Source organism: Macaca mulatta, chromosome 16 (genome assembly GCF_049350105.2).
Source record: "Macaca mulatta isolate MMU2019108-1 chromosome 16, T2T-MMU8v2.0, whole genome shotgun sequence".
Lineage (NCBI taxonomy): Eukaryota > Metazoa > Chordata > Mammalia > Primates > Cercopithecidae > Macaca > Macaca mulatta.
The window spans coordinates 49,205,603-49,218,357 of NC_133421.1; the positions used below are offsets into that span (position 1 = coordinate 49,205,603).

The 12,755-nt window shown below is 50.8% G+C and overlaps 1 protein-coding gene and 1 long non-coding RNA gene across 3 annotated transcripts in view; one reads left to right on the forward strand and one right to left on the reverse strand.

Annotated features, from left to right (window-relative positions):
* TBX4 (T-box transcription factor 4) overlaps positions 1–12,755 on the forward strand; it is a 32,521-nt gene that overhangs the window by 12,977 nt on the left and 6,789 nt on the right. For both annotated transcript variants that reach the window (XM_015120019.3, XM_015120020.3), the window contains exons 4-5: positions 466–585; positions 2,155–2,302. In XM_015120019.3, the coding sequence (XP_014975505.1) occupies positions 466–585; positions 2,155–2,302 (268 nt within the window). The remainder of the gene's footprint in view (positions 1–465; positions 586–2,154; positions 2,303–12,755) is intronic.
* The window catches only part of LOC144335491 (uncharacterized), a 207,592-nt gene continuing 204,773 nt past the window's right edge, over positions 9,937–12,755 (reverse strand). Inside the window, exons 6-7 of the long non-coding RNA XR_013406373.1 lie at positions 12,154–12,261; positions 9,937–11,204 (exon numbers count right to left, since the gene is read on the reverse strand). This is a non-coding gene — a long non-coding RNA (uncharacterized LOC144335491). The remainder of the gene's footprint in view (positions 11,205–12,153; positions 12,262–12,755) is intronic.

Genomic DNA, 12,755 nt, shown 5'->3' on the forward strand with positions numbered 1-12,755 from the left:
AGATGATGGGGGTTTCCAGCCCCCTATAATTGCACCCCAGAACTTCAGTTGTGTCTGGGCTGGCAAAGGACAGGAGGGAAATTAAGGCAGCAAGGTTGGCGTCAGAATCTGCTCCCACAATCCTGACTGGGGTCTCTGTGCTTCAGCTGCTTACAGGCACTAGCCCCAAGTCTTAGGGGATCATGGGGGAGGGGATAAGTGAATTTGGGAAATGGGGTAAACTCTCCTCCTAGACACAGACTGAGAGCTGCAGGGGCTCAGAGACAGCAGCCAGTGCCACCTTTTCCCTTTGCAGCGCGGGCAGAGGGGGAAGTGAGTTGCGCAGATCACACAGCTGTGACCAATGCTAGGATCGCTGGCCAAAAGGGCAGCACCTGTTAGTGGCCTTCTGCCCCCTTGCTCACTTTGTTCCACCTCTCCTGGTGCTCTGTCCACATGCTCCGCCTCACCCCTCGGCTCCCCCAGGAGGATGTTCCCCAGCTACAAGGTAAAAGTCACAGGCATGAACCCCAAAACCAAGTACATCTTGCTGATTGACATCGTCCCCGCCGATGACCATCGCTACAAGTTCTGTGACAACAAATGGTAAGTGGCCCCTCACCGCATGGCCCACCTTCCCTCAACTGCCCACTTGCCGCACGCCCCCACCTAGTGTTTTGTCTGGGGGATTTCTTAGCTACCTGAGTGACTGCCCAGGTCTGCAGGCTGGAGTTCACTGCCTGGAACTGGCCTTGCAGAGGCTGAGGTGGTCAGCGAATGTCTGCATGCCTGCTGCAGGTGGGGCTGGGGTTGGGCTGAAAACCAACTGCATGTTTGGGAGTTGGTGGATTGCCAGGGTCTGTACTCTCCTTACGGCCATGGACAGTCAGGACTTGGTGACTATGCTGTCAGGTGACAGACAAATCATTAACACTGGCCAGATTTAGACTCTGTCAGTGCTTCACTGTGGGGAAGATGGAAGCAGTTCTCTTGGGGACTTTAAGAGCAGGGCCATTACCTGGTGTGTGGAGGCACTCTCCTGTTTCTTCATGTTCCCCTTGGCTTCAGGCCCCTCCAGCCATCCAGACAAAGTGAGGCTCCACCAGGGGGCTGGTGGATAGAAACCTTTGGCAAGGAGCTGGGAGACATAGAGAGGTGAAGGCACAAAACCAAAAGGGGCCAGGTAAATAAATGCTGGGCTACCTTTCATGAGGCCAACTCCTTAGTCCCTGACTGCCTGGGAGCTCAGAACAGCGCTCCAAGAGCGAGCAGCCAGCCAGGACACTGCGCTCCGTGGCAGGTGAGCCACAGAGCTGGAGAGATTGGACTGAGGAGGCAGGATTTGGTGGCCACGTCCTGGCAAGGGCCATGCTTCTGTTTCTTCTCCCTCTCTGGGCTAGAACTCAGAGCAGGCTCTGGCTGCCGGGAGAGCTACCAATGAAGTTCTTACCATTGTTTTGGGGACTAGCCATTTGAGAGTTGTCTAGGTCCTCTGAGAAGCTCCCTCTAAATAATATAATTTATAATGTGACAATCAGAATCATACGAGGTGTGGTGGCTCATGTCTGTAATCCCAGCTACTCTGGAGGCAGAGGCAGGAGGAAGACTTGAAGGTCAGGAGTTTGAGACCAGCCTGGGTAATATAGTAAGATCCCTGTCTCCATAAAAATTTTAAAAAGTTAACTGAGCATGGGTTCCACGCCTGTAGTCACAGGTACTTGGGAGGCTGAGGCAGAAGGATTGCTTGAGCCCAGGAATTGGAGGCTGCAGGGGGCTATGATCATACCACTAGCATGGGTGACAGAGTGGGAACCTGTCTCTTAAAAAGAAAAAAAGTTTTTAAAGCATAAGTGTAAATATACATAGGAGTGCCTAAAGCTCCTCACAATATTTTTGTGATTAGCCCCAGTCCTTCAATTAAATGATCCCATTTCCCTGTAACCTCCCTTTTTTTTCTACTGCAGTAAAATCAAGGAGATTCAGAACTGCTGTCTCCTCCTCAGCATTCTCTCCTCTGTCCCTCACTCCTACTCTGGAAGTACTAATTTGACAATATGGTGGGACCAGCAGCTATTTTTTTCTCTGGTCAATGGGGGTTTGCTCCAAGAGGGGACAGGGAATCTGGCCTCACCTGCCCCTGGAGTAATCGCCCGCTCTTATCTGCTCTGTTGGCAGGATGGTGGCAGGGAAGGCTGAGCCGGCCATGCCAGGAAGGCTGTATGTCCACCCGGATTCTCCTGCCACAGGGGCCCACTGGATGCGGCAGCTGGTCTCCTTCCAGAAGTTGAAGCTGACAAACAACCACCTGGACCCCTTTGGCCATGTAAGGATGGGGGCTGCCTGCCTCGGGAGGCAAGTCTGGGGCAGTATTAGGGATGGGAAAGGCCAGGATGGGGACGGGGAGAATCCACTCCAGGATCCAGCTCCAGGCTTTGGCACTCACTGGCCAGTTTAGGGAAGGAGCTCAAGCCTCTAAGGCGTGCAGAGAGCTGGACTTCCTTCCCCACCACTTACTGGCTGGGTAACTCTGGGCAATTGTTTCAGACTTTTTGAGCCTCACTTTCCTTGTCTAGAAAATGGAGATGACCATATGTACCTTTCATGGTTGTGAGACATAAATGAGAAGGTATACAGGAAGCACTTTGCACATAGGAGGTGCTAAATAAATGGCAGCTATGATGATAAAGGTGACCGGTCAGGTCTCAGCTTCAGTTCCCCAAAATCTTCCCTTGCTGGAACATAACACAAGAGGAGTAAGCCTTTTTGAGCAACAGTCACGGATGCATTCCGAAGCCCCTCTTTGGTATGTACCATCTGCCTGGCCTGACAGCCGCCTGCTCCTGGAAGGAAAGACCTTGCTCTGGCTCCCGTGTTAGCTCCTGCTGGGTTTGGCCTGGCCCTTACAGAAGAGTTCTGAAGCCCCAGGGATGCTGCTGATGCCCCATCCAGGCTGCCCAAGCTCATTCTTTCCCCATCTGGCCCTGGCAAGTCCACAAGAAAGAGATTTTTATGTGGAAATTTTTAGCTCTAGTGTGTGGCAAACAGAAGTCTGGGGACCTGGTACTATCCGCCAGGGCACAGGCCCCACCCCCTCGAGACTGCCCATGGTTACTGCGGAAGTGCAGGGCAGGGGCAGTGGAGGCTTCGAGATGCAGGTGTGGCTGCTGAGGTTGCGAGGTGTGCAGGTATGTCCCGCTTTTACGCCCCAGCTTTGAAGCATAGTTCCTATGGAAAACTCCAGCCATGTTTCTTTTCTGAGTGATGGGTATGTAACTGGCAACGAACTTCTAGTTTTAATTTCTCAGAATCTGTTCAGTTCTCTTCTGAGTCATTGGTGAGCTATAAACAAGCAGCTAGGAGAATGCTTAATTAACGCCGTCAACTCCCAACTTATCTGGTTTGTGAGTCCCTATACTGGGTTTCCCATACAGGGCGGGCAGACTTCCAGTGGGGAGGATCAGCCAAGTTCCCACCTCCCCGAGCCCCAGGGCATTTCAGCCTAGAGGCAGAGGGGCTTCCTGGGTCTCCCAGGGCACCATCCTGGTCAAGACTTTGTTCCCAGTCAACTCCTACCTAACTTCCTGTGCTTGGCCAGGCTGTGGCACCAGCCTCAAAGGATAGGGAGGGTCTCCGTGTTGGGAGGCTAGGGAACCTGGCCTATGACTGCACACACACACACAGACCCCATGGGGGGTGAATACAGAGCTTGGGGGGAGCTGCATCTTTGGGTGGCCATTTGTCCCTAGGGATCCAAGCCTGGAGAGGATCTTGGATGCGCCAGCTTGTTGTCAGGGCTACCAGCTGTGGGGATGTCTCAGAGGACTCCTCTTTTCTCCAACCTCTAGAAAGTGAGAGGGGAGAGGGTTAAGGGATGGAAAACTGGGCCTTCTATAGGAAGTGGGAGAGAGTGCACTGGCCTTCACAGCCTAGCAGTAGCTTTTCACAGCCTGGCTAACCTCTTCAGTGGCTCTCCCTGGGTCTATGAGTGATTGGTGACAACCTGCATAGAGTCAGGGCCAGTGAGGCTGCTTGATGGGCTTGTGATGCTAGACGTGCCCCTGGCTACACCTGTCATGCCTGCCTGGGGCTTCCCTTGCTTTGGCCACAGGGATACTACCCACGGGAACTCAGCTTTCTCCCTGGATGAGTGGGACGCAGAGCATCTTCCTTCTCCCTTCATCCTCACACTTACCCATACTTGCAGTTTATTGGCTGCAACAGCCCTGTGGGTGTGGCAGGGCCCAGGTACCATCTTGGACCCAGGCCTTCTGCTTCCCGGTCCAGTGTGCTGGGCTTCTCCACTGCCTTTCCGTACCCAGGGCTCTTGCTGCGGTATCTTCACCAATTTAGAGCACCCTTGAAGAGGGAGCAGCCTCTGGCCATTCAGACAAGGGCTGTGGAGGGACATATCAGGGCACAGCAACCCATTTGGATATTGACTTTCTTCTGCCCCTTGGCCCGTGCCTGTGGGAGTGGTGAGCTCTCATTGAAGGGTGAAGGAGTCACCCTTCTTGGCTTCTCAGTGCAAGAGGCTGGGGAAAAGCCCATTGTATTGGGAATTGCCCTTCCATCTGCACAACCACTTCTACATTTTCAGCTTGCCCTGAAAGCTTCCAGGCCTCAAGGGACTTTCTCCAGCCACATGAGCTTGGACTTTTCCTAGGGATCCTCATGGTATCCCAGGAGCTTGAGCAGCTGCCTCCTATTGGCAGCCCTCACCCCCAACTCCTGCCCAAAGGGGTGGGCTCTCTCCTCGCGAAAGGGCAAGTTGAGAGCCCATGAGAGTGGCTGCGGTATCATCTTGGGGTCCAACAGGTAGACTCAGTGTCCTTCTAGCCTGGAGATCCCTGGGCCCAAGCCACCCCATTTCCTCATCCCCGGAGATGAGCAGGGTGGCTGAGAGCCCATGTGTCTGCTCGTGGGTGCATTAAGGCCTCAAAGAGCAGGAAGCCCTGACTGTCGGGGTCGGGGGTGTGGAACAGTCATTTTGGGATAATCCGGGTTTTCCTGTAATTCAAGATGCCCTTCTTCCATGAATGCTGCTCTCCTCTGAAGTCTGAGGACCTTAGGTTGAAGTCTTGGGCCCGGTAGCCTGTCGTGTGTGGCAGATGGGGCCCTGGAACAGGAACCTCTCAGACCACATGGCCAGAACCTCCTAAAAGACAGGACTGAGCTCTGACTAGAACACTCCTTGTGGGTTTTTGTTGTGGGATTAGGAAAGCCTTCACAGCAGAAGCCCACAAGAAATTTACCAGTCCGAACCTTGGAGGGCAGGTTCAGGAGGGCAGAGGGAGTCAGCTCCAGTCCCGCGGGTGGGCCAGGCAGGAGCAGAAAGGACCATGGGGCTCGGGCTGGATGCGCTGCCTCCAGGTGGCCTGAATTCAGCTTTGCTTCTGCTGTTCTGGCCACAGAAGCTGCCTGCCCACTGTTCCTTCCTGCCTGCCACTACTTCCCACACCCAGCAGGGTCCTGTGCCAGGCAACCATAAGATGGGAAGGGAAGCTGCTTCCCCCAGCTTTCTTCCTCTTCTCTTCTGAATAAGCTTCTAGAAATACCTGGGCTTCAGGAAGTTGGGGACGGCCTCACTGGGGCATAGGTGGGACCTGTATCCTGCAGCACCACATGGAAATGGTGGCATGTGGGTATCCCAGATTGCTGAGGAGGGAGGGCCGGTTTATGATTTCTGACCCAGTGAGTCCAACTGTGGGAGGGGCTGCATTAGCCCCTGGGCTAGAGGTGTGGACTGCAGTTCCTCAGTCACAAAGTAGCACTCGTTAGTCCCCACATAAATATGTGACTTCCTCCTCTAGCCACTGGGCTTCATAATCAGCATAGGCCTGACTGCCCCACCCTTAGCCCTGGGACTATCTTCCCACCCTCTTTGCCTAGGTAGCTACTCCTGAGCTGCGGGATCCAAGCTCAAATGCACCTTCTTCAGAGAGAAAGCTTGGGGTCCTCATTCTATGCTGTCAGAGCACTATGCAACTTTTCAAGCTAGTACTTGCCAAAGTTATAATTTTGTACCTATTTGCATCTTAAAATTTTATTTATAAATAGGAAGTACTTTCACAAGCTTTAAACATAAATCATTGAATAAATTAAAATGTCTACAATACGACATCTCTTTCTACTTGTTCCTGATCCACTGTTTGTTTCAACCCCCAGTACAGGCAACCACAGTTACTAATTTCCTTTCAGCATTTTTGTTTTGTTTTTGCACACAGACAGAATGTGTAATCTGGAATCCCCTCTTTTACACACAAAAGGTGGCATACTATGGAAACATTTTTTGCATCTTGCTCTGTAAACTTAATATCTCTTAGAGAATAGTGCATTCAGAGAGAGCTTCCTCATCCCTTTTGCAGCTGCACAGAATTATTATTATTTTAAATTTTTTTTGCGATGGAGTTTCGCTCTTGTTACCCAGGCTGGAGTGCAATGGTGCGCTCTTGGCTCACTGCGACCTTCACCTCCCGGGTTCAATCAATTCTCCTGCCTCGGTCTCCTGGATAGCTGGGATTACAGGTGCCTGCCACTACGCCCAGCTAATTTTTGTATTTTTCCTTTTTTAGTAGAGAAAGGGTTTCACCATGTTGATCAGACTAGTCTCAAACGCTTGACCTCAGGTGATCTGCCTGCCTCGGCCTCCCAAAGTGCTGGGATTGCAGGCATGTGCCACCGCGCCTGGCCTGCAGCTGCATAGAATTTTATCGAATGATTGTTTTAGAAATCATGTAGCCAGCTCTTATTGAACGAATTAGATTTTTTTAATTCTTTGCTCTTCTGATTAAGCTTGTACATATGCCATTTTACACTGTGCCAAGTGTATCTGTGAGATAAATGGCCTGTTCAAAGGGTACGCGGATTTGTAACTTTGAAACTATCACCAAATTCCCCTCCATGGGAGCTGTACTGATGTATATATTTCCACCACTGACTATGGCCTTACCAATAAGGGTGGGAGAACAAACTTCTGGATTTCTGTCAGCTTGACAGGTGAAAAGTGGATATCAGTTTTAGCTTTAATTTGCATTTCCTTTATTATGAGTAAGGTTAAGCATCTTGTTTTAATAAATTTCCTCTCCTGTGAACTGCTGTTCTCATCCTTTGCTCATTTTTCTTGTAGGTTTTTGATATCAATTTCTAAGAACTCTTATAAATTAGGAGGATGTAGCTCTTATCTGTGATATGAGTTACACATGTCCAGGTTATCGTTTGTCGTTTGGTTTTGCCTGTAGTAATATTCCCACGCCGATGCTTTTGATTGAATTGATCAATCTTTTCCTTCTGGATTTTGGATTTTGAGTTATTGAAAGCCCTAATCTTTACTTATAAGGGACTTTTCTTCTAGTATTTTATGGATTTATTTTTACATTTAAACCATTGATCCTTTTGGAATTTATCCTGGCCTTGATTTGAGGTGTGAATCCAATTTTTTTTTTTTTCTAGAGAGCTATCCAGTTGTCCCAGGATCACTAATTGAGTCGTCCACTTTCCTCCCCTGGTTGAGGTGCCTTATTTCTGAACACTAAATCCCCATATGAATGTGTGCCTGTTCACACGCCAGTCTTGTAAGTGTTGAGACTGGATAATAGGTTTTAGTGTTTGGCAGGACTGGGCCTCCCTGATCTTCTTCAGAGTTTTCTTGGCTAGTCTTGTCTATTTTTTCACATAAACTTTAGAATAAGCTTGTAGTGTTAAAAAAAAAAAAAAAAAAAAAGGACTTTATTTGTATTTTTATTGGATGTGCTTTAAATTATAAATTTACTTAGAGAAGACTGATAGGAATCCTTTTCTATTTGCTGAAGGGTTTTCTGGTCCTTCAAGCGTATTCAGGTTTCCTTGAAGTGACCCTGCACGTTTCTCGTTAGGTGTGTCACCTGATTTGTTACCATGATAAATGCAGCCTTTCTTTCACTACATTTTCTCACTGCTTATTTCTGCTCAATTTTGGGGTTACTATGTGACTTCATCACCAGATAGCAAACCATGAGGTTTCCAATCACTGTGACATCCTAGTGCCTAACCATCGTGTCTGGCAAGCCAGTGGGTGCTGGTGGATGGTAAGTGCATGAGAAACTCCTGAAGGAGGTGGTAGTTAGACAGCAAAGCCACTTCCCCTGCCAAAGCTTATGCTGGATGCCCCCCACAAAGCTTATGATGCAAATTTGCCAGTGGGGACCCAGAGCTATTTATCTCCCTCTTTCCTCCTTTCCTTCCACATTTGCTGATCCCCGACAATGTGCCGAGCCCTGAGCTCCAGATCAGGTCCCACCCTCCCCAGCCAGGTTGAGGTATGAACTCAGGCTTGGAAACTAGTACCAATTCTGGCTGTGCCTGAAACTGGCTGTCTGATGCTGGGCAAATGCCTGTGCCTCCCTGACCCTCAGTCCCTCACCCGTTAAAATAAGGGCAATAATAATTAATGCCTACTTTATATGGATAATGTAAAGACTAAGTTTATGGTGCATGTAAATGACTTAGCACAAGGCCTGGCACACAGGCTATGCTCAGTAAGTGCCAGCTGTGATTGCTGTTGCTGTGGCAGAGGGCAGGAAGGTTTGGAGGCCCCATGGTACCACCCTAGTGTTGCTCCCTGGGCGTGAGGCCTGAGGTTCCTCTGGCCAAGGCCTCTGGAGTGGGCTGATGGGCTCCCTGATTTCGTTCTAGTTTGAATTTTCCTTGGACGTACCTCTTATCATTCTGGTCTTAGTTTTCTTTCTTTTCTTCTTTGGTGTTTAAGCTGAGATCCTGTCACTGTCCTAACCTCTTGATAGGGCTGGGGAGGATCAGAAGGATGATGGAGAAGGTAGTCATAGAAAGTAAAATTATGATACAGGGTAAATCTGGTTTTAGTATCTGACAAAATGGACATTAGCCACACTGTTGAGGGGCTAGCATCCACATAATGTGTGTTCTGTGATGGACAGTAGGGCCTGCTGACCCAAGTCCTTTACAGTGTTTAATTGGCACCTTCTCATGAACTCTGAGCTTGTTTAGAGTGGTGTGTGCTCTCTCACAGGCCATCTGGATCCTGCTGCAGACTGTGTCTCCAACCAGCTGTGTGTTCCTGGGCGAGTCACGTCTCCACTACCAGCATTCTGTTCCTCATCTGTAAAATTAGAGAGCTGGACACGAATGATCTCAATGGCCTGCCTCTCCATGCCCTAATGTTCTGTGATTCCAATGTAGATAGATCTGGGCTTTATTGGCCAAGCACGCTATGGCGATCTCTTGAGGAGAGGGATGTTTGGCGCAATTGCAGTTGTTAAAATAGAACAGGCTTCTGAATAGTGGCCAGAACATAATGAATCCCATTTCTGTGAAATGATGATGATGACGGAACCAGTCATGTAGTGGGGTTGTTGACGTGGCTGGCCCATTTGGCCCCATATCCTCTGCAGCAAATATAAATGTGAAACTCTGGCAAAGTAGTTTAATGTGGCGCCTGAGGAACTTCCGAGCAAAGCCAGGTGTGTGAGTCACTGAGTTGGTTTCACATTCTCCCGGCTGATGGGACTAAGGCTCGAGTTTATACTTGCCTTGGCTCAATGGGTGGGACTTTTTTCCAGATACTTGTCGAGGTTCTAGACTGTCGGAGTCAGGAGGGGTTTTTGGGACCACTTAGTCAAAGTCCCCACTTTATAGATGGGGACCCCAATGGTTGGAGAAGGAGAAGAGCTTGCTCAGGACTTGACGCTGGTGAACAGAGATCATGAAGGCGTCTGCACCCTTCTTGACTTCTCTGTGACTGGGGTTACCCTCACCTAGTGGCTCCCACCTGCCCCTGTAGGACTGGCAGCTTCCCTCTGCAGGTTTCCCTGTGAGCCTGGTTGGTTCCCTGCCTCGGAAGGTGTGTTGGGCAGTCTCTCCACCTTAGTCATCAGGGACTTTGTCTGATGGGCTAAGGAGTTTGGCCTTTATTCCAAGGGTCAAGCGGGAACAATCAAAGGTGGATTGTGGATATAAGGCATTTATTGAGCCCTATATACTGGCAGCAGTCGTAGGAGGGGATGTGGGGGGAAGAGGAGGAAATACAAAAGGCTCTGCTCTTAAGCAATGCACATCTTCCTGAATTTCCCAGAAGATTGTGAGCAGGGGAGTGAACTGATGGGATGTGTTGCAGGATGAAATGAAGAGAAAGTACACGGAAGTAGGGGGAGGCTGTCCCCGCGGCCCAGCCAGAGATGGTGGGGCCTGAAGCAGAGGTATGCAAAGGGAATGGAGGGGCTTTTGTTTTATAGATAGAGTCACAGGAATCAGTCACTGAGTGCACCTGGAGGTGGATGACAGTGAGGAGAAAGGGAGTTGATGATGATACCCAGTGCTTTGATCAGCCCACGACTGCTCATGACTGTCCAGGTGTCACAGGAGCAGGGAGGCTGCTGCCACGTGTCCTAGTGTCCTGCACAACCTTCATGAGGTGCTGGTGCCTATGTCTCTATCCTGGGTTCTCTCAGTCCAGTTTCTGTTCTTCCTTTGTGCTGCCACCTTTGGAGGGCGAGAGTGACTGGGAGAGGCCTTCATGCCAAGGAGCTGGAACATAGAGCTCATGGGAGATCGCCTCTGTGCATGTTTCATTACCACTTTTGACCTGGAAAACGCCTTAGAGATGATCTCGTCTTTAGTGAGCAAGCAAAGACCAGAGAGGAGGGGACTTGCCCACGTTCCCATGGAGGGTTTGTGGCCGTGGCCCAGATCTTCCCACTCTCAAACCCGACCTTGCCCTCACTAGATCCTGTCTGGGGGCAAAGGAGCCTGGAGGTACAAAAGGATAAAAGGTATGGCCCTTTCTCCTGAGGAGTTTAGAGTGTAACTGAAGGGAAAGGAAGCCACTAGGATGCAGAATGACAGCCAGGTAGATAACGCATGAGAAGCAAGTTTCAGAACTGGGTGTTCAGAGCAGGCCCTTGGACCTGAGCCTTCCTGGAAGAGGTGGGCCTTCCTAGAAGAGACGTTAGGCCCAGAAGGTGAGAAGAAAATGTGAAAGGAAGATCAAGACAGCAGAGGGACCTGCATGTGCAAAGGTGCTCAGGTAGAAACTGGGCATTCCTGGAGCCATCGGGCCACCTCCCAAGTATTCCATTGCTGGATCTTCTGGGAACGTGGGTCCTTTGTGGGTGCCTGCAGCTCTGTGAATAGTGCAGGGTGATGGAGTCACCTAAAGGGGCTGGGAGGTGTTTTCCAGGCCCAGTTCCTCTCACCACAGGAGCATCCCCAGCGTCCTGGAAAGGGACAAATAGCAAGGCCTCTCTAAGCGGGACCTGTGTCCTGTAGCCTCACTCTGAGTTCCTCACCTGGCAGGCCCCCAGTTGGGCGGCAGGTCCCCAGCTGCAGGACCTGCTTTGGGGTTTGGGGAGTTACGTACTCGCCTTGTGAGGGTCCAGAGGTTTGTCACTGAGGGCTGGTGGGGGAGTGGCCAGTGCAGAAGGCAGAAAGTGTGGTTCCTGCTGGATGGAGTCACCCAGCTCAACCGAGGAGCCCAGGGAAGGCCGGTACCCACAAGCCAGGTCCTGGCCCACCCGTTCCTCAGTTGAGCTGGCTCTCTAAGTTATCCCGGTGCCCCAGGGCACGATGAGAGCAGAGTCTTCCCAGACTAAGACTTTGACCAAGACTTGCCATGGAAGAGCCTGACTCTGGCCTTTCTCGTGGCACTCTGATCACTAACGGGTTAAACCTTTCATTAAGCGTCAGCACCAGGCCCCATCCCTGGAAACCTAGAAGGGCGGCAGCCCAACCACCAACCCAAGGAAAGGGCACTCCCAGCTACAGAGAAGGGAGCTCAGAGGGGAAGAGGACCCGAGGGCCCGCCTGGCCCGGCCAGGACAGAAACCAAAGGGTTAACAGAAGCCGCAGGGCTGATAAAATGCCCCAAATTCCTGGTCCTGCCTTCAATGGGGAGGGCGTCTGGCAAATGTCAACGATAAAAAATACATTTTAATGGCACATGATGCAGCTGCTACCGTGGGGCGCAGCCAAATGAAGCAGGTTTGGAGCAGCAACTACTGTGAGCGGCCCCAGGGGCTCTGGCGGCCGCGCCTCCAGGGCGCTTTGCTAAGCTTTGTCCAGCTACGGCAACCCACCTCCCCCAGCCCATGGCATCCTCAAGGGCCCTTGGGATTGGGGGCCTCTTGCCTTCTATGGCATTATTTTAGGAACTGTGCCGTCTCCTACCTTGGCACCTTGAACACTTGAAGAGCTTCCCTGAGGGCTGGGAGTGGCCTTGGGCAGGTCTGAAGGCAGGATACATTTGGGTCTCTCCAGCACATCCTCAGCCAGCCTCTGTGCACATTGAGAAATACATGAACAAGGCTAGGCACGGTGGCTCACGCCTGTAATCCCAGCACTTTCGGAGGCCGAGGTGGGCGGATACCTGAGGTCAGGAGTTCGAGACCAGCCTGGCCAACATGGTGAAACCCTGTCTCTACTACAAATATAAAAAATTAGCTGGGAATGGTGGAGCACGCCTGTAATTTCAGCTACTTGGGAGGCTGAGGTATGAGAATCGCTTGACCCCAGGAGGTGGAGGTTGCAGTGAGCCGAGATTGCGGTACTGCAGTCCAGCCTGGGCAACAAGAGTGAGATTCTGTTAGAAAAAGAAGAAAAGAAAAGAAAGAACAAATGAGCAATGTAACAGAAAAAAGTTACAGTGGGACACTTTCCTCAGCTTCCTCCCTCTCCCTCATCCTGCAAAACCCAAGTATTTCTAGAAGAGGCAGGTCACGTGTAAGAAGGGTATTGAGAAGAGGTGAGGCTGGAGGGGGACCCCTGAGGGG